Below are 27,574 nucleotides of genomic sequence, written 5' to 3'. Positions count from 1 at the left end.
ACACACACACACACACACACACACACACACACACACACACACACACACACACACACACACACACACACACACACACACACACAACAGCCTTCAAAGCGCAACATCAAAAGTCAGTCAGTCAGTGCTTTAGTTAAAAATAAACCTACCAACAAACGTCAGAGCAGGAGAGCTAGTCACTCCTTCATGTAGCACCGAGGATAAATCCAAAAGGCAGTTTCCATGTAGCAATTCATCATCCACGTGGTGTGCCTTTTCACAACGCCAGGGATGCTAACGTCACGTGTTGCTAACCGACACACATCACGGGTTTATGGAAAGAAGTTTGAGAATAAATGTGACATCAGTGATAACTGTACTCTGCTAGTACTCAATTTAGGTTTACTAGTGAAGCAAAAAGCGTCACCAGCATGACAAGTTAGCATTTTATGCTAATAAGGGGGTGGGGAGAAGCAAATTCAGGCTAGCCACTGGCTTTTGAAAACATTCCAACCAATCAAGGAGCTTGGATTTCGTCAGAATTCCTCCTACTTCATTTGCCTTAGGTCTACAAGTCAATCTTTTGGCTTTACTAGTACTACTAGTGATAGCATGAGTGTAAAAGTAGTGCTAGTAAACAGCAGGTTTGTTCAACTAGTAAAGGGTTTTTACTGCACTGGTGTGCGAGTAGATAGTAATCTACTAGTAACACACTAGTAGTACTAACAAAATTGTTTACTATTATTATAAACTCAAAGCTTTACTAGTATAGCAGAACATTCTCACTCAAAATCTCACTAGTAGACTGTTTTTAGTCTACTAGTACTACTAGTGAAGCCAAAAGACCCAGTAGTAGTACTAGTAGAGCTAATGAAGTATGGGGGACTATAACCAAATCCAGCTCCCTGATTGGTTGTAATATTTTCCAAAAGCCAATGCCAAGCCTAAATTTGTTTTTCCCCACCCCTTATACAATATAACACCTGATTGCAACACATTTTGCTTCACTAGTGAAGCGTACTCACGCTAGTAAACCAAAGTACATGTGCTCTAAATATGAAACTATAAAGCTTAACTATTATTAACTATTAACTATGATGCCACCGATATCTTGTTTATGCTCAAACGTCTTTGTCTTTACAGGTTGAACAAGGAAGGGGAAATAGCGTATCCTTCATTTTAGCACACACTAAAAACATCAGTGTTTCACCATACAAACACTGAGAAACAACAATGTTTTTTGTGGCTTTTGGACAATCTGGACTGAACCACTGAGGCAGAATACAGGGAGGGATTCAACAACGGCGAGCCAGACTCAGGCTTTCTATACAAAAGTGGAGAGCTCAAAATATGTAAAAACGTTTGAATATTATGTAATGATTTTTTTTCTTCTTTTTTTTTTAACCTTTACAAAGACGCCCGCTTCAGTTTCTTCTTGGACGGTTCCTCAAGTACAAAGTCAGCTGCTATAGAGAGCTGTGGACGGCTATACGTATTAGCAGGATACACAAAGAGGTTATAAAGTGCTTGAGATAAATTGTTTCTTACGAAAGAAAATAAATCATACAACTCATTTTGAAAGTTTAGACAAATCCACACTTAACTTGTATACATTATAAACTTTTTTTAAAGCAAAAAAAAACTAAACACACGCATACACACACACGCACGACGTATTAGAACGCTATTTATAAGTCACCACAGAAGCTTCGCCTGAACACTGAGAGGGGCCGAAACCAAGGCCGAGTCACATTATTCACCAGCTAGAATCTGGTTTGTGAGTGTGTAATATCCTGTTGGTGCGATGCCCTTTCATTTGTAGAGCTGATATAATCACAACAACTTCCTCTGTGCAACACAAACGCTGCTGCTGCCAATGAACAACACATGACTCCTAGTCTTATGAATAAAATCTACTCTGAGCATGTTAGGTGATACGTTCAACTATTTTCCAAAGGGTTTTTAAGAAGTTGGGGGAAATAAATAAACTTTTTTTTATTACATTTGAATCCTTGTTTTATAATAGATTCTCTAATTGCTGACCCATTTGTAAATGGGTTGGAGTTCACACACTCACAAGAAGAGATTCAGCCTTTAACTGACACTTACAGTATGTGCAATCAGGTATTCACAACTTGAATTGCAAAGGGGCAGAGAATTCAGAGTAAATTTTCACGGTAACTTTAAGAGTAACTAAACCCTGAGATATTGGCTGGAAATTGAAAAAAATGCCTCGATTATGGGCGGGGCTCCTGGAGCCCCTGTTCCAGATGTAGTCCACTGAAATACAAAACAGTTTGTGCATTTTTTAAAGCTGCAATTACCATTTATCAACTGGATATGGGATATTATTAAGGCTTGTCCCGCATTTCAAGTAACAAAATAACAAAAGTGGTTTTGATTTAGTTGTGATTGGATTTCGTCCCATGTGAGTGTTATAGTCCAGTTTTTATTAGTCGACAAAAATAAATTTAATCAATAAATAATTCTAATTTAGTTTTCATTCACATGAATTTTTTTTAATAAATTAGTCATAGTTTACTAATTGTCACTTTAGAAAAATAGTCGATGGAAACCATGATGAAAACTTTCAGTCAAAAAAATTAACACTGGCCAACAGTGTTGGTGGTTGGTGACGTAAGCCGTGACCAATACGTCACAAACCTCCATACTCAGCCAATAGCAAAATTTGATTGGGAAAGTATATTTTCGCATCAACTGACTTTTTAAAGTTACTCCCAGTTTCCTATTAATTCCCACTATATATGTTTTTCCATTTTATATATATATATATTTGAATATTCCCAAAATTCCCAACCTTAAATTCTTGTGGAAATTCACTGGAAATGTTCCGCCCCTTTGCAACCCTATTCACGACCGTGTTTATCTCCTCTGGCTACCTTTATAAACCACTCTCAAACCCAGTAATCCCAGTCATTCATAGTTGGCTTTTAGCCGACATTCCTTCCGGGTTCACCAATACCAAATGCCATTGTCATCTCTTAGGGTCACATTAATACAGGACTCCAACAACCACTGCATTTCTGAGATTGATGGATTAAGCTGTAATTACAGGCCTCTTATCCTGCAAGAGGGGTAGTAACAACTAAGGCAGATTCATTATGGATGGACAGGCTATATCTTATAAATATTCAATAAAAAACAAATTTATAGGAGTTTATAGTTTAAATTTGTTGTAAAAGGGGCATTTGATTCTTAAATCAATGATACTTAATTTTGTGGCATGGTCCCGTTTCAATCATGCATTGTCACTTCCCAATGTATAACTCTCTGCTACATTGTACTCTACTGTGCTCATATGGTCCAAACATGAGTCACGGCTTCTGCAGACTTTCCAGTATGTCCTCGATTTTGTCAATGTTGGACGCCTGCAGTTGGTTCTGTAAGCTGCTCTGAATCTGTAGACTAGTTTGCATCGGGGTTGGCAGGCTCGTGTCTATGGTTGCCTGCAGAGTGGACTGCGTGTTTGACTGCATTGCGTTCTCTAAGCTGGACTGCATTTGTGCCTGCAGGGTGTTCTGCAGGTTGCTGTGCATGGAGGAAGGACCTTGGCCCATGGGCTGCATGTGACTGGAGTTCTGGCTCTGGCTTTGAGCAGAAAGAGTATTTCTAGAGGAACTGATCAACTGGGGTGAATCTGAAGAGAGAAAATGGCAAAAAACACAAACTATTAGTCTAATTTAACCGACTTACATCTGACAACATAGCAGAATTAGATAGTAACTAATCCCTGAGGCTTTGGCTGACAATAAAAAAAAAACTGCCTTTATTATAGGGGCGTGGATCCTGACACACCCAGTCTACACTATAAAATATCCAAAGAACAATCTACGCTCACTAGCCACTCAATACTCAGCTTCTCTTTTTACAATTTTCTCAATCCAACCGACTCGCTAAAGATGGAAGTTTTAGTTTACAAATGCTAGCTTTTATAGAAGGGGCAGGGCCAACAGTGATGGTTTGTGAAGTAAGAAGCCTCCAAGATCTCATAAACCTCCATTCTCAGCCAATAGCTAAATTTGATTGTAATAGCATGGTTTCATCCCATAGACAGTCACTCTTACATTTTTACAACAAAATACATCAAACTGAAATACTTTTGACTAAAATGTGAAGACTTGGACAAGAATCAATCAACATGACTTCATACCAAAAACATTTGTTTTCAGCAGGAAAAAAGATGTTTTGGGATTCAGTTGTTCTTTTAAAGGTAAATTGTAGAAACTCTGTTCTCTCTCTCTTTTTTTTTACTGAAAAAAAGGTAAAGATTACTTTTTTTTACCATTCTGGATGCCAAACACAAACAGGTTGGGCTGTCCTTGTGGGGCCACTCCCCCTCCAACAGTTGTCTGGAAAAGCTGCTCTGGAGGCTGCTGGCCAGGGTTGGCCACCACTCCCACACTGCCCTGCACCACATAGATGGTTGTCGTTGGCGTGGGAGCTTGGTTGTTCATCTCTTGTGTGCCAATGGCGCTCTGTAGACCAGACAGAGACGACTGCGGTAGAAACAGCTCCATGGTTTGACTGCTTGAGCTCGCACCCACCTGCATCGGCTGCTGTTCTTGGAACAAACCTTGCTGTTGGCTCTCTATGGAGGCCGAGTTGCTGCCGGATGAGCCAAGGTTTTGAAAGGACATGGGCTCGGCCGAGTCTGGTTGGGGAAGTCCTACACTAATGTTCCCTATAGAGGCAGGGCCCTGGGGTGGGGAGCTGAACAGAATGGTGGGGGGAAGAGCTTGAGGGTTGAGATCTGTGGTGCACAGAAGCAGGCCTGTTTGCTGAGGTTGTGGGAGTTGGTTCTGAGCAATGGGATTAGTCTGATTTGGGATGCTTTGGAACAAAGAGCCTGGTTGGTTCTGCTGTGTGGACTGCTGCTGCTCCATCGGGGTGCTTTGTTGCTGCATTTGTGGGAGCTGAGCTTGTGTTGGATTCTGAAACATGGTGACAGACTGTGGCTGTGAGGCAGACGTCTCCATTGAGGAGATGAAAGTCATCTGCTGCTGTGGAGGTGGCTGAGGGTTTGGGGACAGGTAGAGGGTTGAACCTGCTGAAGACTGCTCTGAGCTCAGACCCCTCCCTGTGAGGACACTCAGAGTGTTCTGGAGCAGAGCAGCCTGGACCTGCTGGGAACCCTGGGTTTCGGCCAGGGGCCGGGGGGAATGGAAGAGTTGTTGTGGGGGAGACGTGTGGGATGGAGGTTGCGTTGGGAAGCTGGTTTGAATGGTGAGCAGTTCCCCAGTCTGCTGGAGAATGGAGACAGGCTGCTGCACTGGGGAGGGTGTATGTATCTGAGGCTGGAGTAACTCGACCTGAAGCTGCTGCTGCAGATTCTCCAGGACCTGTTGCTCCTGCAGCTGTTGCTGCTGTTGCAGGTTTCCTAGTGTTGGATTTTGTTGCTGGTGTAAATTGTTCAGAGTTTGATTTTGCTGCTGCTGAAGTTGATGTTGTTGCAAGTTGGTCAGAATTTGGTTCTGCTGTTGTTGATCCTGGAGTTGGATGTTGGTGAGGACTTGCTGTTGCTGATTTTGTTGCAGCTGTTGAATGTTCTCCATGATTTGCTGTTGCTGCAGCTGCTGTTGGTCGCTCGGCTGTAACAAAAGTTGTTGTTGTCGGATCGGCATGTTGCCAAGGACTTGCTGCTGTTGTTGAAGGTTTCCAATGATTTGCTGTTGCTGCAGTTGCTGATGTTGAAACTGTTGCTGTTGCTGCTGTAACTGGAGCTGCTGTGCTGACAGCGAGTTGTCCGTCGTCCCTAACCGAAGGCTGTTCATGTTCTCCTGGACATGCTGCTGTAGGGAGTCTGCGGAAGGTGTGGGACTGTATAACACGGAGCTGAGCTGCTGCTGTGCCACAGCTGCTTCCAGCACCTGCTGTAGTGTGGTGCTCCCCCCAGCCTGCAGCTCCCTCACTGCCCTCTCTAGCTGTGCCACACCTTCCTGAGGGAACAGGGATGGTTGTGTTTGCGACTGAGGAGCTGCCATCGTTGGCATGGTCACGACCACGACTCCTCCGCTGTTATTGGATGTTTCCGTTGGCAAGCTTTCCTGAGGATCTCTGAGAAACTGCTGAGGGACTTCAGGGGTCACAGGGGGAATCGTGGTATCTCCGGACACTGGGAAGGAAGCTGTTGGAGTGATATCTTGCTTCTGTATGGTGCTGAGACTCTCTAAACTCGGGAAGACGGGTGTCGCCTGGGGAAGCTCCACATCTTCAGGTTGAAGGGGCATTGTGGTCTGGAAAGAATCTCCACCTGGATGTGGACTAGATGTCAGCTCCAGGGTCTGCTGCACTGTAATGAGTGGATCAGTGGGTGCCTACAAAAGAGAAAAGTATCATCAGTTTTCTCTGAAGTGGACGTGGATGTTTAGAACTGATGGGATCTTACTTTGTAGACGTCGGTAGGGTTGGGATTACTGGAAACCTCCATCGGCATGTCCTCTTGTTTGGGAGGCAGCCCAGAGTTTTCCTGTTGCTCAGCCGACAAAGATTTGATCTGGCCATCAAATATACAGGCTGTGACCAGGGTGGATCCTTCAGTTTTTACAGTCTGAGCGTTTGAGCCATCAGCTGAGAGAAAACAGCAAAATTTTAAGTTAATGCTTTGTGAATGCACTTCTAGAAAGAAATCTGTTCATTTGTGTTATCGGGTAGATAACATTTATCAGTATTAGAATTTTTACTGATGTAAAATCTAAGGATGCACCGATCGATCGGCCGGCCCATTGATGGGTGCCAATTTCCCTTATTTTTGCATATAAAACAGATCTTTTAGGGCGATCTTTTCTACCTCAGCAAAGGTCTTAAAGTCTGTCTTAAAGTCAGCCACCGTCCTCTTCTGCTATGAGGTGACTGACAAACCCGCCCACCAGGTCATGTGTGCATGTACGTGCAGCATATGCTACACAGGATAACACCAACACCCGGAGCACGGTTAGCTTAGCATGCCAGTAGTTCGGCAGCATTACACAAAAAAAGAGCAAAGGATCGCAATTTGTAATTCCTGTAACATGGATATAAGTCTCGGTGGAGCTGCAAACAAAACGCTAACTCATTCACCATTTAAGTTACCACCACGCCGTTGAGTATGCAACATTTGAAGCTAGCAATCAAGCTAATGCTAAAGCTAAAGCTAGCAGAGCAAAAAAACAGTGGCCCGCTGAGAGCACTTATCTGTGAAAAAAGCAAAGCGACTACGAGCAAAAGGGTGGAGTTCACGGCTTTAGATTTAAAGAAAAACCTTCCACTAATGAACAAATGACTGCAATAAGTCTGTTGAACTTATGAAAATGTTACACATGATGCACTTTATTATTTCTGTAGAATGTTTGACTTTTATGAGTTTTTATCCTGTAAGCTGTTGCAAGTTTTTTTTTGCTATACAAGGACACTTTATTGGTAATTTAAGATGTTTTGTTAGTTTGCCATGTAGATTATTATTATTATATCACCTACCCCAAACCTTGTGATTTTCTTTATTTGTAAAATCAAAATACTGCTGTGCACTTTCTTTTTGTCCAAGAGCTCCAAACAGGTCTGCAGTGTATCCTGCTAGACACGTTTATTTTGTTTTTAAAATGTGAAAAATGAAAAACTAAAGGAAGTGATATAATTTAGTAAATGAAACAGCAATGTTCTGTACATTTCATTTATATTTGAGATAACTACCTCATGCGCAGTTAAAACAACACATTTGTGTTGATTCACAGGTATTGTTGAATGTTTTACAATAAAATAAGATTGGAACATTCAAGGTGTATGATGTCAGTTATAAAAAAAAAATTTTAAAAAACAGGAGCGGCAGGTCAGGCTTTTAAAAAATTGGTGATCAGCCAGAAAATTGCAATCGGTGCACCCCTAGTAAAATCACAAAGTGCACCAATGTAAAATCAATGAACTTGTCAATGATAACTGTCTGCTATAGTCCTTAGACTTAAGAGTCAGTTCCAACAATGGTAAGTCTGATGCAGCTGCTTTACCTGAGTCAGGAGTGTACGTAAACGGTTGGGCGTCATGAGATTTACCCGCGTTGGTCATCACAAAGATTCCCGCAGAAACGGGAGAAGTTATGGACTGGTTGTGGAATGGAGGAACTGTCACTATCAAATGATTCTGGAAAACACACAAAACATTTAACCCACAGTGTGAGTGAGGAAGTAAAAGCATGTTTCCTTTTTGGAAAACTATTTAAAGTATATAGATCTTTTTTTTTTACCTGATGAAAAAGGTCCATATCGATCTTGGCCTCTGCTTGCCAAGAGTTATCATCTATAAGAAAACAGTTAAATAAAGAAAAATCAGGCCTACATGTAAGAAGTTATACACAACAAAAAGAAATCAAATGAATACAGCACCTATGATGTTTTCCTGAAAAATCACTTTGGTTCCTTTAAGAAAGTTCTTTCCAATTATAAAAACCTCTTCCCCTCCTCTCACTGAACCACTGTGAAGACTCTTTTTAAGGATCTCTGGCACTCCAGCAGGCTGGGCTGGAGATCGACACAGAAAGAAGGTTTAGGGACAGATGATACCAGGACGATTCAGTGGGCAACACTTCTGAGTCATGTGATTAACTCACTACAGAGGATGGAACACGAGGGGACCTGGAGGGTGAGGAGGGACCCATCGGGTTTGGGGATGCTGACCCGGAAAGCCAATCTGGCCCGTGTGCTCTTCTTTTTGGACCCAGCCATTCCAATCCGAGCCTCTACGTCAGCATTACGGAGTTTCAAAATTCCTACACAGTCTACCCTGTAATATCAGGAAAATATTGAATACAGAACAATGCAAAACTTTGGCTAACTTTTTGAAGGTTTAAAACACTTACGCAAGTGTCATGTCTGTGCTGGGCTCCAGGGGGATCTCAATGACTGTGGTACCCTCTATGTCCACTTCTGTGCAGGCAGTGGTGTTGCGTCCTGTAACTCTACACGCCTGGTAGAAACCGTGTGGTTTTACTCTGCCAGCATCGTTTGCCACAAAAACTTGTAACACAACAGGTTCACTGACACCTTCCAACTGTAAATAAAAAAACCACAATTTTTTAATATATGTAGAAAAAACAAAACACAAGCTACTATAAGTCTTATTTCAATGCACACTAAGAAATTATTGAAAATATAGCAATGAAAATCAAGTTAAAGCAAAACACTTATTATTTGGGTTTGTGTTGAAAGTAATATTCAAAACTTAAAATACTATTTTCATATAGTACAGGCAAAAAAGGAAACATTTAACTAATAAAAAAAGACACGAGGAACACAATCGATCTATAGTACACTCGCAATTAGCAACAGCTCATCTCTGATTTATTCAACTACAGCTAAATGGCATGTTTTCATTGCTGTGTCTGAAATGGAAATCAGTGACCCTCTTGTTTAACCAAGCCTTTAAGGGTCTCAAGTGTAAAAATAGCATGTCCTTACAGCTTCATCAACATTCCATACAAAGAGGCAACTTTCATCAAACCTTGATGGTAGGAAATCCTTGCTGTGTACGATCTTTGACCGACCCTCTGCTGCCTTCAGTCAGGTATCGAGCACGGTGCTGGGTTTCTGGTTGGACCAGGATCTTCAGCTCTTTCCCATCACTCCTTTGGGGGAACTGAGTAGACAGTGACCCACCTTTCACTCCAGCACCAGCTTCAAGAGAGCTGCAGAGAAATAATCATTGTTAAAAAATCTGGAAATAACCCCTAGAAGAATGAGGGTAAATGTGATCGTAGAACAGGGTTATTGTTTCTTTAATATAAATGAATAGATTTTGCTTTGTGGATGAGGTCACAACACCTGGAAATGGGGCCAGCCTTATCTGTGCTCAGCTGGGACAGGACAAAATGTGGAGCCTTAGCACTGTCGGCATCAAACACGTCCATGCTGTCCTCTGGAGGAGTTGGTTTGGGGCCCGGCCGCTGGCGAGGGGTGCGTTTTCGTGACTTGCGCGGCACTTCAGTGTTGTCGTTGTAGGAGATGGAGCTGATAAAGCTGAAGTTAGACACGGAATCATCGGCCCACATGCTGCTGCTGTGCTCAGAGTCCGGACCTTGAGCACCAGGTCCAGTCGGCTCGTCTTGACAAGACATTTGGCTTTCATCGAACAGATCCTCAGGTGGCGGCGATATGCTCAACACAGGTCTTCGTTTTGACGGCGTGTTCTGGGGCTGTTGGACTCCCGGGCCTGTTAGGGTGCCTCCTGACCCAGAGTCTCCTGCTGTAGTAGTCTTTGCTCCACTGTTGCCTCTGCCAAGCACAGATGCAGCACCTTCCATTTCTGGTGATCCGGCTCCATCTCCTCCGGTGGGATGGAGAGGTTGGACGACCTTGAGGTGGTCTGAGGACAAGGTACAGGGACCGGACGTTGGCCCTCCCATTGCGTGGGAGGTGGTGGCTGAATGGCTGGAGGTGGAAGAGGTGGCATCTGCAGTGTGTACAGATCAAAGCGTTAGGACGGATGCTCTGTGAGGAGCAGGCTAGCAGTCCCATTCAAGCAGCTGAATTTGTGCAAGATTTGTATTGATTGCCCCTCTTCCCAACTCTAATTTCACAGAGTGAGTTAAATGCTCTCACGATGCATGCAAGAGCTGTCAAGCATTGATTAAAAATAATCTGAAGTTAAAGTTGAGAAGGGTACCATTGGTCCCACAATGTTTTGATTCCTACAAAAACGTCAATTAAAATCAATGTGACAAAACTGACATGCTTTGTTTACAAAAACAAAAGCAAGCTACAAATTTTTTACATACACATTGCCAGAAAGAAAATTAAGAAAATCAGTTTCAAAAAACTACTTTGTTGTAAAGCCAAATTGGAAAGCCGACAATGTGGCGCCAAATTAAATCTACTGCAAGGGTTATAGTTACAGTTTGTGCAATGTGCATTCAGTAGTAAACAGTAGTTTGCGCATGCCAATTGGAAGATTTGGTTGGGACTGAGCGTAGCCATGGAGACAGAATAAACAAGCCTCTGACCTATGGAGCAGTGAACTGCAGACCATTTTATATGCAGACACTCCCTGCCTCAGAGGGAACTTCCTGCAATAAAAACGAGACAGCCAATGAGCAACAAGAGAGCTGATCATTCAACTTCTGTCAATCTGTAAATTGGATGAGTTGAAATACCGGAGGAAGAGTGAACTTCTGACGCTCATCACCTCTAACTTTAAGACAGTTTCAAGCATGTGCACGTTTGCCAGTGCAGATCTGTAGGCCGTTACAGTGAGCTAAACTTTGAATCAGCACTGCTTTGGGTCAGACAGGGCAGCAAAAAGGCAGTGTTCCACTATTGTTGACCAGTTTGTTTGTCCTTCATATAAAACTGTAGACTGCGCTGGTTCCTCAAGGCTACGGCTGGTTAGGGCTGACCTCGACCATAATCCAAGATCAGACTGCATTTTATCTGCTAAGTGAGATTATCAAAGACAGCCCAATGAGTGCTAAGGGCAACTTCACTGTCTTTTATGTAGTCATAACCTTAAAAAGGACTAAAATACAGTTGCTTTTTCACTAATTACGTTGCATCAGTGCACTGTTGAGGTTGGCTGAATAAGAAAGGTGAAATTGACATTTCTTTGGGAAATTGTTGCGGCATTCAAAAACCAAACATGGATCTACTTACATCTTTTAAGACATGCACTGGCTTAACAAAAAACAAAAAAAATGAAAATGAAAAAAAAAAACATCAAATGAAAAGAAAAAAAGAGACAAATTGGCTAATCCGTCACTTTACACCACAGTTTGTTCAGAATACTGCTGCTCAGGTCTTAACCAGAACAAAGAGGTCAGAGCACATTACTCCAGTTTTAAAGACTACACTGGCTCTGTGAATGGTTTGGTTTAGAATACATCAGTGAGATGTTAGTCAGGCATGAACCCAGCAGGTGTCTCAGATCTATGGTCAGATAGCAATCATGGTGATGCTGCTTTTAATTGCTATGCTGCAAAGAAGTGGAACAAACTGCCAGTCAGCATCACATGGGAACATTTTTAAATCCAAGTTAAAGGCACTCTTGTTCTCTGTGCATGACAGAGGGATATTTTTAATCGTTTTATTGTTGATTTTACTTTTTTTTTTTTTGCTTTTCAATCATGTAAATGAGCTATACAAATGAATTTGCATTGCCTTACCTATAATGTAGGATGAAGGAATTAAAAAAGCTGAATAACTGATATATCTACTTTATTTTTGTTGTCAAAGCCAGATGCTAAAAAAATTAAGCTCAGGCAGAAATGAGTGCTGCAAATATGTAACAATGAAATGCACATCAACATTTTAGCCTAATTTCCAGAATAAAGAAGTAAAATTGAATGCTTTTTAAAAAAATAAAATCCAAATATGACACTTAATAATACCTAAAAACAAAGTTACAGTTTTCTAAAGCTAATTATTTTTGAGAAGAACGTCTACTATATGAATTTTATTCTAAATAACACACTTCCATGCTTTTGCTCAGACAGCGGTGTTCACAAAGGATGCACTCAAAAAGCGTTAATGTATCTTCATCAATTAACAAAATGCAGAGGCAAAGAGACATTTAAATCAAATCAATATTCAGTGTGCCTCCTGGTTAGCTTTAAAAACAGCAGCTCCCACTTGTTTCTGTATCGTTCTGACGTGACACATTTCTAATTCTTAAGCAACATGTCTTGTAAGTATGGCTGCTGTGAAATCTTTGCTGATGTAAGTACTGTGTGTCGTGTTGTCATTGTGCTTGTACGACCCATAGCAGGAAACTGTCCTCAGCATTTCACCTTGGCAGCATTGTCTTGCTACTCCTCACCCAGTTTAAAGCCACCCACAGCTGTGGGAGGCTTAACGAAGTAGAATCAATACTTGTCTAAGGCAAAGGAAGGAGGGCACCACTTCATACTGATTTGTTTTAGACTTTTTCTCACTTTTGACTTTGTTAAATGATTGAAAAATACTTGTTTTTGAAAGCATCCTTTGTTCAACCTCTCACTATACGTGAAAAGTTCCAGTTCAGAAAGAAAAACATCAATGCTTCTACAGCTGCTTCTTTTGGGTACGCCTTCTCATCTAAATGAGGAGGTGTGTCGAAACAATAGACTGGTAGTTCCTACATGTGTAGTTCAGGGGGGGTTATGGTGGACAATTTCTCCTCCTATCTTACCATTACCGTTCTCTTTCCTTCACACGCTTGGTTTTATTACTGTTGCTCAGTTTGTTGGCGCTCTGTTGTACCCCAGTTTTCTGTCGTTCCTTTACGAGTTTAGATTGTCTGTTATTTTAGTTTGGGTGTACAAGCTCGGTTGTCCCATATTATTTTATTTTATTTCCTCCGTCCTCCTTTTGATAATTTCAGCCGACACCAACACCCCCCCTTTCTTTATGTTTAATTGACTTCAATTAAAACTGGATCTTCCTTTTGAACTTAAATTTTGTTGTGACGTCCTTTTTTCTAAGTTACTGGGCTCTCTTTGAGAAGTTTACTGTATAATGTCTCAGTGGAAACATTAGCGATATTGCTGCCTTGCGTATTGGCTGATACCAATTAGAGCTGAGTATCATGGCCAATTTCCTGAATTGATTCAATTTTGATTATTAAGGTTTTAACTCGATTAAGCACGATTAGATTTAGATTCAGTATTCATCTTTCATATTTTACTTAGATATTAATAAGATGGTTCCAAACTTCTGATTTATGAACTTCTTCTGCCATGTTTGCACTGAACTGAACTCTCACATTGAACAGGCACACTAGGCGACTTTTCTAATGCAAGACTATAGCGCAAAATTACAGGGTTAAGAGTAAAAAAATGATGTGAACACCTTATTATTTTACTCTGCACTAATAACAATATCAATCCAATAAGGTATTAGCACAAATCATGTATATGTTTATTACTTATTTTGTTTTTGTAGTGTGTAATGTTAGAAAAGGTTAAGTGATATTACTCAAACAGAGAAAAATAGTCAGCAATAGTAGGTAAAAAAAACTGACTCATTTATGATAAACCAATGGGTTACATACATGTTAACCTTATACGTCAGAACATTTTACAATTGATTAAAATATTTAAAACAAATTATGTATCTGAGCGCTCATATCAGTGAATTTAGATGACGGCCGCAATAATCCGATACTTGCTTTTTTGCTGATATCGGACCGATATCCAATAGCAATATCGGATCGGGACACCTTTATCCACTACTACACGAGTAATGAAAAAAACGTTTTGAAATACAGAAAAGTCGGCAAATGGTAAAATGAAATGCAACAAAACAAATATTGTTTTGGAAGTGAAACAATTAATCCAATTTCACAAGAGGATGCTTTTCAGTAAGGAGTTTTAAAAAGCCGACTTAAATTCCATTAAATTTCTGTTCAGTGAATTTAATTGTATGTTTTGTATTTGTTTCTTGTTTGCTTTAAATTTATTTTTCATTTTTTAGTTAAATTAGACGATGGAGGCCTCTCATAAGCTCAAGTTTTTACCTCTTCTTTCACTGTAATTATACATTTGTTCTTGTTATTTGTATATTCTAAACTGTGCAAATAAATAATTCGATTAAAAAAAATTTAAATCCAGGGTCGCTGTAAGCTAGGGATGTAACGATTAATCAGAAGGCAGTTAAAAATCGATTCATAGGTATCACGGTTCATATCGATTTTCTGAAAATTGAATCGCAGTACTTTTTTAAACAGCAGAGGGCGCTATATATTTATCCTTCTCTTGTCCAAATGCTGAGACGGCGAGCGGAATCTGCTACTACTTTCTTTCCGGCTGCCTTCTACTCTTAAACATATTCTTAAATGATTCCTTACCCCTTTAGCACAGAAAAAATATCAGTAATATTACGTGAATATCTGTAAAAGTCACATTTTTCTATTAGCTCTGTCTGCTAGCATAGCATCTCTTCTTCACTGCAAGAATAACTGCATGTCAACCGAACACTGGGTTACCAGCGCCCTCTGCTGGTCCAAACAAAAAATCTGACGTAAATACAGTGCAAAATGTTTTTTTTTTTTAAGTCCAATTGTTAAGGCACAAAATAAATTTTCAGTTGCACTTTTAAAAAGAAAAAGAACTATTATGCAGTTTTGCATTGTTTACTATAAACCGGAATTTAAATTTGTATTATTCCTTTATTTATTTCATTCAAGATTTATTTTTCGTTAAATTGCATTGTTTTGAATAGTTTATCAAGGGATTTTTTGACAATGAAAAATAAAAGGAAAATAGTACAGTATTTTCTAGTTTTTCCCCCCCAAAAAAATAAAGGAATATTTTTCAATCATCATTTGTCTACAGTCCCATTTTGTAAAATAAATCGTGAGAGAATCATATCGTGAACCCAGTATCGTGAATCGTTACATCCCTACTGTAAGCTAAACAAAAACATGTCATTAATGTATTAAAAGTGGAAGTAATGTCAAACAGGTAAAAGGAGGAGAATACAAATACATTTAGTACTCAAAGTGAGCATGCTAAAGCTAAAAGTAAAAAGACATATTTGATCATTAAAGACTGGATTATATACATTTAGAGCCTGGGTGAGCCCAAGGACATTTATACTAGAGAGCTAAGAATTCTATATTTATCCTGACATTACTATTGCATTTATTTTCTTCAGACCTGGAGCACAATTTCTCTTCATGAATGCTAACATAGTACACAGACAGATTTTAATTTTGATGGCTCCTGTGTATAGTTATCGGTGTGTTTTGTTTAGCGACTCCTTTTATTATAGCGTTTAATGACGATCTGTTGTAGTTCATGATGTCTTTCTTATATTGCCTCACAAACAGATGCATGGATGAAGTTGCCCCTAGTCACTCATACAAAGCTGTATCAGGCTTTATTAGTCCTGCTGACTGGGCGTAAACTGATCCCAGATTATGGTTCTCATATGCTGGGCAGGTGGCTCACCTGAGGCCAAAGCAGCAGCAGGAGGAGGTCCTGCCTCTCCCCCACTCTTCTGGCTCATGGTGGATGTTTCGGTTTGGGTGGACGATGGTTGGAGCTGGAGCTCTTTGGGGAGGAGGTCATATACCGACTCTGTCATGAAGAATAAATGAATAAATAGTGGTTTTAGGGAGGACAAAACAGTAACTCTGCTGTTCTGATGGAACCTTAGTGAATATACAATAAAAACAACAACGTATAACTTTGAAATGAGAACACCAACATTAGCAATTGCTGTAAATTATACTGAATCAATTCTGTTCTCATTCAGGCAAATGAAACCACTTGAGTACAGTTTCATGGCTTACTGTGGATGACAGTTCTAATATTAATGTGCCCTAGTTTTCATTAACACAAATAAATTATATTTGTGATACAGTATGTGACATGATAAAAACTATAGAAATAAATCTATCCAGGAGCCACTTAACACTGCTTCTTACCACTTTTTTTTACAAAATCTTTTAAAATGTGTGTTATTTCATTCCATCATTATGTTCTATAGTTGTTTTTCTAAAGGAAAGGGGGTACTTGAGGTAAAAAAAAAAAAAGTTTGGGAACCACTTTTCTAAGGATGTGATTCAAATGATTCAATGATTTTAATGATATCGATAGAACTACAGCTGCAAATCCCTGGTTAGTAATACTAATTTTTACTTAACTGCAGAAGACATAATTGGACTGCGGTTTGAAACATCACGAGCATCTCTCCCATACTACAAAACGCCTCCAAAACACAAGGCTATCTCATGATAAACTAAAAGGTTCCCATAGGAATAGTGTAACAAAAATTGCAAAGACGAACTTGTATTTAATAACCATGGCAACATGAATGAAGTAAACATGATCGACTGCTGGAGCTATGCTGAAATAGGCAACATGAGACGGTAGAGGAAGACATAATTATTTGTTGCTAAGAAACTGGTATCTATCAACATACTGGAATGGATATTTCAGCTTTGCATCAGTTGCACTAAACTGTGTGTCGCAGACATCTGACTCTCAGCTATGACTTGGCAGAATCAAGAATCAAGAAGCAGAAGAAGACTTGATGTCTCTCATTAGCGCCGCCAGCAGCAAAACTTCACTGAAGGCCAAACAAAACATTGGCGGCCAAAAAGGGTTAAGGAAGCGGGATTGTAGCCGGAGAGTCATAGATTCGAATCCACTGTGGGACATTGAGCAAGTCCCTTAACCTTAACAGCTCCCGGGTCATCATTGCAAATAACATGTTCTCATTGACTTTTCTGGTCAAACAAAAAAGCTACATGGTGCTATCCTTTAAAGCATGGTTCTCAAGAAACTAAGAATATTTTTAACAATTTGAGCCCTATTTTGGTCAATTATTCTTGCCATATTTTTGCTACTTTTAAAGCATTTTGCTACATTACTCCCATTTCTGCTACAAATTTCAATGCCTCTTCTGCGCATTTTTCCCCACTTTCATGACATTTTTGGCACAGATAATTCATCCTTTTTTTTTTTTTAACCACTTCTCACCCTTGTTGCATAGGTAGACCCATTATTTTTCACTTTTAACACCTTGTCATCACATTTTATGTTTTTTTTTGACAATTTAACCACATTAACAATTTGTAAAGCCCATTATTGGCCAGTTCAATTTAATTTGCCCAACATTTTTAATTCCATTACCCACAATTAGCAACTTTTACCCAAAAATCTCTCCCCTTTATTCCCCCTTATAGATGGCCCTGTCTCAACATGACTGTTCTTCAATGTTCATGTCTGTGTTCAACCACCTTCAGATAGAGTTGGGGTCGTTGATCTATGGAACCTTTATTTTGGGGGTTGTGGGCTGAAAAGTATAAGAACCCTTGATTTAAAGAAATCCTCCACTGTTTACATAAATGTGGCCTAAAACCTTTGAAATGTCCTCATTAGAATATCAATGTCTAACAAAACATATTATTTTGCACCATATTTGTTTTTTTAACTTTTAAAAATTGGATTACGTTATCATTTGGGAGGCTGTGCGCCGCCATCTTGAAGTGATGTCATTGATGATGCCAATCACCCCTTTTAGTCCATTGAGTCCAATAGGATCATTTAGCAGCTTTTTCAATGAAAATGAAAAATTTTGCTGCTATGGGTTGCTCTAAAAATCAGTAAAAGTTAAAAAAGTCGATGTAAACCTCTTGTTTGTTTTGTAGACGGCATGAAGAAGAGAAAAAGAGCTCCTGTTGCATATAAATACAGGAAACCAGGATCAACTGCTGCTCATTAATGCCGAGCCAAGTTGAATCTGACTGCTGCAAAGAACCGATGTTCTTGTCAGAAATGGTTGAAAGTATGGTTTAATGGTTTAAGTCCGGATTTTTTGCTCTTCTTCTCTTCTTCATGCCGTCTACGAAACAGCAGAGTTGGAACTGTCGCCCCCTGCGGTCACAGATTTTTTTAGGTCATGAATTTTGCTTATCAAATTTTGGTAAACAAAAGAGGTTTACATTGACTTTTTTAACTTTTACTGATTTTTAGAGCAACCCAAAGCAACACAAGTTGTCATTTTGACTGAAAAAGCTGCTAAATGATCCAGAATGCTTCACTGCTATAGAACTGAATGGACTGAAAGGGGCGAATCACGTCATCAATTATGTCATTTCAACATGGCGTCGCACAGGGTAAAGTAGTCCCAGTTTTAAAAGTTAATAAAAATGAATATGGTGCAAAAAATAATGTGTTTTAGGCATAGATCTGGAGGATCCCTTTAAAGCAGGCTCTAGTTAAAACGAGATAATTGGTGTTTTTTTTTAATTTATTTATTACCAAACAACAGTCTGTAAAATGATCTTGGACAAAGAAACTGTAAGCAAAATCCTCATTAACTGTCTATCTTTGTACATTGTTTAGAGTAAAGACAGAGAGTCTTTGTTAGAGATTCACTGCCCACCCAACATGACCTCAGCTTGAATTTGAGCCATTTTCACATAAAACATACAAGTATGATTGAAGTTAAAGTAATAGCACAACCAATCTCCTGCTGAACAACAAAAGCCATGTTAAAAATATCTTTAAACCTTTGCTTGGATCACAAATACAGACAGCATGACTTACAATGAGCTGATGAATACAGTTAGCGGCACTGTGTTATAGCATTAGCATGAGCACAAGCGGCTCACAGAGCAAACAGGAATAACCACAGAAAAATCAGTTAACTGTAAAAGAGGCCCTTGTTCACGAGACAACCACCAATGCATAGACTGGTGGAACTACTGAACTACATCTTATGAACAATGACAAATATACACATATTTTAATTATTTGCTAATGTATCACAACTGGATAGAGCTTTTTAAAAAAATCAATAGACAATATATGAAACTAACTAAAACAAATATTAAAACTATACCGTATAATATTGAATATTAGGCTTATCTAAAACTCAACAACCGCTCTCTCCATTTTTGATCTACAAAAAAGCTTTGAATTTAATTTTTTTTTACAACACCAGAGGAATTTGCAATTCTTTAACAGCTCCCCTGGGAGTCATAAACCATGAAAAACCAGTAATAAAACCCACCATCTGCCATGCAGTATTTCTATAATTCTGTCTTAATATGCGCTACTGTTTCAGTAAACTGGTTTTGAATAAAACATACAATACACAACTGTTTGTCGATAGTTGCAAATACAAATTTATCAGACACTTTGTATGAGCATGTGGATTAGCCTTGGTTTTTATTCAGTGTTTTGAATGCACTCATAAGCCCAGATTGTGAACAACATGCAAAGCAGAGCTTGGAAATACAAACCACAAGGAAATGTTTTGCTTGTAGGGAATTACAGGAGAATTTAACATGAACTCAACAGCACTCTCTGCCTCTGCAGTGACTTCAATCATTAGTAATACTGTTAAAACTGGCTGGCAGTAACCATAGATAGCTATCAGCACTGCGCTGGCTAATTTAAATGCTAGTTATACCTGTTTTTTTTCTGACCTATGAACAAAAGAAATCATTTTGAATTTCTATTAAAAATCATATCTACAGAAAACGACATCCTATAAAGTGGTGTCATGGCACTACAAGATTAAGAAAACCAAGCTTGATATTGTTTAGAGACGTCTCAATACAACTTTTTCACTTCTGATATGATACCGATTAGGGGTGTGGATTGCCTGGCATCTGGCGATATGATACGTATCCTGATACATAGGTAACGATAAGATTTATTCCAATATTAAAGTATAAGGCGATTATTGTAATTTTTAAAAAAATATGGCTTAAGAAACAACTAATCTGTAAATGTGTACACCTTCATGAGAACATTATGTATGAAATATATTTTATTGGCATATTTTACACTTAAAACATTGGCTTTAACATGCCATGTGCCAACAACTTCAAATAAAAAATAAGACAATCTGCCTGTGGCTTTTAAACCAACTTTGACTTTGGTGCAACGTGACTGAGGTATATGCCTAGAACAACAAATAAATGCAGAAAGTTAGTACTTTATTTTTAGATTTTATTGAAAAAAACACAAGCTGGTTAACATGCCCATGTTTCAGAGCACTTCTTTGTGCAGTTATAATGTCTCCTGCAGTGGAAAAGACTTTCCTGGTTAAATAAAGGTAAAAAAATAAATATGTTTTTGTTTTTTTAATTAAAAAAAAAAATTGATGCATCTAGAATCGATCCGAGAACCGTGTGACGTAATATCGCGATATATCACCAAATCATTTTTTTTCCAACACCCCTAATACCGATATTGCAGCCTTGTGTATCGACCAATACCGATATTGATCCAGTATGATATCAGCACGAATCATACATACTTTTATTACTTATTTTGTAGTGCGGAAGATTAGAAAAGGCTTGATCAAGTGATGTTACTCAAATAGAGAACAATAGTCAGCAACAGTAGGCTACTTTGTTGGAGTTTGAAACACGGTCGCCTATGAATAGAAGTGCTGGTATGGAACATACCTATATCGGTGATTTTAGTTAAAATCCGAAATTTGTTTTCTGGCTGATATCGGATCAATATCTTTTATCAATATCAGATCGGGACACCTCTAATATTGTTTAATATTAGCGTTAAACTTAGAACAATTACCATACATCATATCATAGTGATGCACAGCTCATATTGATCTGGATATTGATCCAGTATGATATCAGCACGAATCATACATACTTTTATTACTTATTTTGTAGTGCGGAACATTAGAAAAGGCTTGATCAAGTGATGTTACTCAAATAGAGAACAATAGTCAGCAACAGTAGGCTACTTTGTTGGAGTTTGAAACACGGTCGCCTATGAATAGAAGTGCTGGTATGGAACATACCTATATCGGTGATTTTAGTTAAAATCCGAAATTTGTTTTCTGGCTGATATCGGATCAATATCTTTTATCAATATCAGATCGGGACACCTCTAATATTGTTTAATATTAGCGTTAAACTTAGAACAATTACCATACATCATATCATAGTGATGCACAGCTCATATTACACACGTCATTTATTTTGTAAAACTTCTAAGACAAGGCAACACAATCCATTCATATTCTCTGTAGCTGCCAATGGGCTAATATGGGGGAGGATAATTCATTTCTTTTCATTTTATTTATTCTTTTTTCATGGTAATGCAACATAAATTGGTACAACAATCCAGCAAACACAACAATAATACATTCCATGAAAAGAAGAACAGGAGTAGGAATCAGAAAAAAAGAGTGTAGAAGAAAGAATGGCTGGTTTAAATACAATCCTGAACACACTTTATTTTGATTTATACATTTTGATAGGGCCTTTATATATGTACAATTCATAGCACTATTATTGAATATATTGAGGTTATTTTGCAGAGTATTCTAATTTATTTTTCATTTATTCTATTCAATTGTTAAATGCATATGCTTAAATCAAAAACTAATAACTAGTGGTTATTTTGTAGTTCAAAAATATTTTAAAAATTATCTTTATTGAGGTCATTTTTCTAATTTTTTTTTTTCTCTTCAATTTATTTTATTCTTTATGCGAAAAATATTCTTTTGTTAAGGTTAAAATGTCTGTAACCCATTGGTTAATAATAAATTGGCCAGTGGTTCTCATACCTACTGTTGCTGACTATTATAATTCATGCAGATATCGGATCAAATCAATATTGTGACTCTTAATACTAAGGGCCACAAAATCATTATAAGAACACCCCTATTTTTTTTTTTTAACATTTATTTAAAAAAAAAAAAATCAGGAGAAAATGGCAATATTACATGCTTGTTTTGAGTCAAAATCACACATTTACATGCTATTTTTCCACCATAAAAAAGTGACTGAACACACGACAGAGAGAGAAATGTGAAATCTTGCACAAATTTGCAATACAAAATTTCAGGGGATACTGGCCTAACCTACACGTTTTGGGACAATATAATGCATTTCCACAATATTACTGCTCTTAAAACGGGCAAATTTGTAATGTGGCATTTTACAAATAAAAAAATAGTAAAACCAATGACAATTTAGCTATTTTCAAAAAAAAAAGGTAATGATGTTATAAGCTGAGAATCAGCAAAAGGCTTGGGCTTGATTCCCAGTATGAGAACCTTCCTGAGGGGAGTTTGCATGTTCTCCGTACCTGTGTGGGCCATATTCAAGCACTGCAGCCTGCTCCCTCAAATCAAAAAAACATGCAAGTTAAGGTTTTTAAAGTCTGTAAACTGCCCTTAGAATAAATATCATTCAGTGTGAACATGTGGTAAATTATGGTTCTTGATTTGTGTTGGCTCATCATTCCTTTTAGCATCGCAGCCAAACAGATGTGATAATGAAAGGTGAAATGGAGGAGAGGTTAAGTCCATGTCAGGTTAAATAACACTACAGCAAGTTGCACCACTGTCTTCAGAAGGTGCTAAAATGCACAATTGCATGATGGTGTTTCATGTTACCACTTATAGATGAGTGATTATCACAAAGGTCATTTTAATGGAGAGGAATCTCAAATCTACTTTGACCCTAATGGTGCAAATATTGCACCTCCACCCAACTGTACTTTATACCTGCATAATCAGAATGGATGGATAGAAGCACTTTAAACAGCAAACACAGCAGTTGCAGCAATTGGCTTCATATACTGGTACTGTAAGGGACGATTGATGGCCCGGGGGCCACATGCGGTGGCCTCAAAACAAACACAAAAAACAGTCCAAAAATACAAAAAATAAAACTAAGTAACATGCACAAAATGACAGAAAAATACACAACAAAAATGCATAAAATGCCTAAAAATATATTTTTAAAATCCCAACAAAATGCACAAAATGACAGAATTACACAAAATGACTGCAGACACGCAAAGAACCAAAAAAATACACAAAATACCAAAAGTACACAAAATGAAAGAAAAATATACAAAAGGACTCCATGCATACAAAACAATAATAAAAATACATCAAATAATCAACACACAATAAATGACAACCAAAAAAAATGCACAAAATGACTCAATCAATACAAAGAAAACAACAACAAAATGATCAAACTGACAGAAAAATACACAAAATGACTCAGGACACAGAGGATGAAAATAAATATACACAAAATGGCTAAAGAAAATACAAAAAAAAACAACAACCAACACACAAAATAACTTAATTGAAAAAATTATATCAAAATACCCAAAGGGCATATACTACAAAGCTGGAGTTCCTCTCATCGCGTTAACTTCTGGGATTTATTCCATGTGTGCTAGACTACAACAAAGCTGGCTAACCTCTTACGGGGCTAAATCACTTAACTTATGCTCAACACATAACCTGGTCAGGACCGGGTTTTGTTCTGGCTAGGATGTGAGCTAGTACTAAAGTCCCGCCTCCTGACCAATCAGATCTCGTAGAAAACGACCTATCCAATCAAAATAGGATCATTGTGTGAACACATCTCTGTGTGGATCTGATGTGACGCTGACAGGAGAAAGAATATTTAGACGTTGATAGGAAATATAGAGATTTATATCTGATGGACAGACCTATATTTGTCAGCTGATAAAGCCTGCATGCATTAGACGCTTTCAGACCCATACATTAATTAATTAATTCATGTATTATGTGGTAGCGCAAAGCGCATCAGTCCTGTAAGATAATGTAAAATACAAATATTGTCCACCTTATGATGTAGGCTGAGCTGTTGCTGCTTTTTCTGAAGTAACAGTGTTGTTTTTGCTTTCGGTCTGAATTATAGGTTATAGTTCTTCATATTTTTAAAGAATTAAAACAAAATAAAATGCAACAACAATACATTAAATGACAACAAAAACACACAAAATGACTCCAAAAAAATGACAATGAAATGCACAGAATGACAAAAAAAAAAAAAAAAAAAAAAACTCCAGACATACAAAACATCAACAAAAATAAACAAAAGGGCTAAAACAAAATACACAAAATGTAGGGGAAATGCCCTAAATGACTCAAGACACACAGGACGACAACAAATATACACAGAAGGGTTAAAAACACACACAAAACAACAACCAAATCACAAAATACGAATCTACATTGGATTAATCTCCGTTAACTGGCTTCAACTAACCAAACATTCCCTGTCAGACTGGAGCTGTCTTAAGACCGTCAATCACCTATGATCATAACACGCTAATTGATTACAGCCTCGCTACGTGCACGTGCACATGAAAGGGGTGGAGATTGCAGCGTCTGACCAATCAATGGAGAGAACTGGCAGACTGAGCATCCTTACAATTAATGGAGGAACAGCTTATGATCTTAAACAAATAATGAATATAAATCCATGATGACAGTGAAAATTAACAGTGAATTAGTGCAGTGTACAGCAGGAGGCGGAGCTTTTATACTCGCTCAGATCTGATCCACTTCATAAATTGGTCTCGACCAGGTTGCTGAAGTTTGAAATGAAAAATAATTATAATCCATAATTCACACCAAAGGCCACTCTGTTGTTACAGAAAAGGCAGGAATGAGAAAACTCAGGCAGGAAGCTATTGACTGTGAATGCATAAAAACGTGAGATTATTTATTATATTAATCCATTGGATGAGAAAAGGACAGTGCTCTGCAGTTAAACTTTATTACAGCACACACGTGTTTCTATTCAAGTACACCTATTTGTCACACAAATAGAATGAGAAATGAGAGCACATTGTAGTAGTATGTCCTTGCTGAGGCGGTCAGCATATAATTTAATTTAATTCATTCATTTGATTTCACTTGTTCACACATACGATCGAGACACAGGCTTCATCAGCTGACTGTAGATTAGTCAATCAGTTATAAATCTACATCTGGTCGTGCCCAGGTTAGCCGTTTAGCATTAATTGCCATAGTGATTAAGCTCTAGCAAGCTTTGTAGTCCAGCACACACTGATTAAATCCTGGAAGTTAGCACAAGAGGTAATCTAGATTTGTAGCATACCCCCTTTAAGTCTCTCTCCAGACACAAAACTACAAAATTAACATAAAATGACAACAAAAATGCTTAAAATCAGTACAAAAATGCACAAACACTGTTCTTTGCTGTAATAATGTTCCTAGTTGTCATAATTCTGATATGTGGCCCTCAGACAGGACAATCACATTTTAGTGGCTCCTACTCCCACAAAAAGTTGCTCATCTATGGCGTAAGAAGACTGTGTAATTAAGGCACACAAGCTTGACTCTGGTGTGGTTGAGAATCAGCCTCCTAATAATAACATAACAGTTGGTTGACACATGTGCACAGGCATCAGAGACAGACAGGGCTGGGTACTGGCACTGCAGGGGCCTCTGGTACATCCTGACAGAGCGAATAGCCGTGGCCTGAGTGTTGAAGTGCCAAATAGTTGCATTCTTTGAATGTCACCAGAGAATGTGAGGAGGACAGCTTTGGCTCAGCTCCACCAAACACAACAAAACAACAGAGGGACTGTCAGTCACTATCACACAAGGGTAACACAACTGGAAGACACCACTCACTTTTTGTCCTTGTGACACGCACGCGCACACACACACACACACACACACACACACAGCTAAATAAATGAGGCGTGAAGGAAATGTCAGCAGTAAGCAGCAGGACAAACGTGTTAATAAAATGCTGCTGAGGTGGGTTTTATGTCAATCAAATGACGTTTAATTCATAGCTCAAAGTCACAGTCTGAGGGTTAAGAAGGCGGATAAACAACAACGCATGTGACATGGACCATTAACAAGCCAGCAAACTGCCTGCCTACTGCTACTAGCTAGTTTAGCTAACACAGCACAGAAGATGCTAGCTACTGTTAGCTAGCAGCTTAACATGAGCCACTAAGACAGGGACGAGTAATATATGGTGCGCATTAAAACGAGTTGTTTCCTCCCCGCCTGTACTTACCTTTAGAATAGAGAGATTTGGGTGAATTGAGGTCGATGTCCGAGCTGAGGAGGGATATAAAATCAGAGGGCATCGCAGCGCTTCATGGAGGGGAGGGGAAGCGGACGCAGCTCCAGGCCGATCAACATCAACGTCTTTGGGGCTGGGGATGTGTCCGTGGACCCGGTGCAAAGTCCGAGCAGCGCTAAAAGCGGCAATGATACAAATCTCAGCATTAAAATCGACGTCTGCTGCGTCCCACGTTAGTGTGTGTGTGTGTGAGAGAGAGTGTGTGTGTGTCTTTGCTGTGTGAGAGGAGACACGTTTCGTGCTAAGAGACGAACACACACAAACGCACACTGGTCCACAGTTGGTCGGCCCACCTCCCTCTGCTCTGAGCATGCGCATTAGTCCTCCATCATACAGTATTCACAGTACAGTAGACCTGCAGTTTAACATTCAACCGCTAGGGTGATATTAAATAAATAAATAAAAAGAAAAAAACATTAATTATTAGAGACAGATATTCTTTTTTACGGAGGCGTATTAGGGCCACATTAAAATAAAATTAAGAAATCTGGGCACTACGAGATTAAAGTCGTAGTATTTTCAGAAAACAGTTGTGCTTTTATGATAATAAAGTCTTTTTTATGAGATTAAAGTAATCATATTTCGAGAATAAAGTAATATTTCAAGAATCGTAATTTCATGAGAATAAAATTTAAATACGAACAGGATATTGTCTGTGCTGTACGACGGCGTATTAGGGCCACATTAAAATAAAAAAAATAATTAAAAATAAAAATCTGTGCACTACGCGTTTAAAATCGTAATATCTAAAGGAAAAAGTTGTAATTTTATGAGAATAAAGTCGTATCTTAATAAAATCGTAATTGTGTGAGTTAGTTTGTCAAAACATTTTAATATCAAAGTCGTAATATCTCGAGAAACCTTTTTTTAATGAGAATAAAGTCGTATCTTAACGAAATCGCAATTTTGTGGGATTTAAATCAGAAGAATTCAAGTTAAAGTCATAATATTTCAAGAACAATGTCGTAATCTTCTGAGAATAAAGTTGAAATGCAAACAGGATATTGCGCGTGTTCCACTCGTGCGTTATAGAGAACGTGGGACATTTAGTGATATTATATTTCTCTTTAGGTTTCACACATGGTGAAATACTCAGACTTTTGGTTCATCATCGCCACACTGTTATCAGTGTAAGGACTTTAAAGACACTTTGTTTGTTCCGATGAAAGAACCAGACTGATTTAGAGCCAATAGTCTCTTTTATTGTGGAGGAGGAAGTGACTGGAAGTGGTCGACAATC

General features: G+C 38.5%; 1 protein-coding gene across 3 annotated transcripts; it reads right to left on the bottom strand.

The window, feature by feature from the left end:
- Positions 1 to 1,318: 1,318 nt before the first annotated feature.
- On the bottom strand, positions 1,319 to 26,646 carry nfat5a (nuclear factor of activated T cells 5a). 3 transcript variants are annotated; one of them, XM_028449150.1, is made up of 12 exons: positions 26,266 to 26,646; positions 15,881 to 16,009; positions 9,783 to 10,410; positions 9,463 to 9,646; positions 8,822 to 9,012; positions 8,573 to 8,745; positions 8,349 to 8,483; positions 8,210 to 8,262; positions 7,974 to 8,106; positions 6,383 to 6,564; positions 4,280 to 6,311; positions 1,319 to 3,634 (listed from the first exon to the last, which is right to left on the bottom strand). In XM_028449150.1, exons 1-12 carry the CDS (start codon positions 26,336 to 26,338, stop codon positions 3,312 to 3,314), a joined length of 4,236 nt encoding a protein of 1,411 aa, XP_028304951.1. In that variant the 5' UTR covers positions 26,339 to 26,646; the 3' UTR covers positions 1,319 to 3,311. The 3 variants fall into 3 exon arrangements, with proteins under 3 accessions (XP_028304951.1, XP_028304953.1, XP_028304952.1); XM_028449152.1 differs by lacking the exon at positions 26,266 to 26,646 and adding an exon at positions 10,961 to 11,023 and having other exon boundaries at positions 15,881 to 16,011; XM_028449151.1 differs by lacking the exon at positions 15,881 to 16,009.
- Between the last annotated feature and the right edge of the window lie 928 nt (positions 26,647 to 27,574).

The sequence above is a fragment of the Gouania willdenowi genome, chromosome 6 (genome assembly GCF_900634775.1).
Source record: "Gouania willdenowi chromosome 6, fGouWil2.1, whole genome shotgun sequence".
In the NCBI taxonomy this organism is placed as follows: Eukaryota; Metazoa; Chordata; class Actinopteri; order Blenniiformes; family Gobiesocidae; genus Gouania; species Gouania willdenowi.
The sequence above is the reverse complement of the archived record's forward strand: the minus strand, read 5'-3'. Positions and strand labels throughout refer to the sequence as shown.

Coding starts and splice junctions, on each gene's coding strand:
- nfat5a (XM_028449150.1), bottom strand. CDS start 26,338: ATGCCCTCTGATTTTATATCCCTCCTCAGCTCGGACATCGACCTCAAT. Junction 8,746..8,821: donor AGCACAGACATGACACTTGC/GTAAGTGTTTTA, acceptor CTGATATTACAG/GGTAGACTGTGTAGGAATTT. Junction 8,263..8,348: donor TTTTCAGGAAAACATCATAG/GTGCTGTATTCA, acceptor GTTTTCTTATAG/ATGATAACTCTTGGCAAGCA.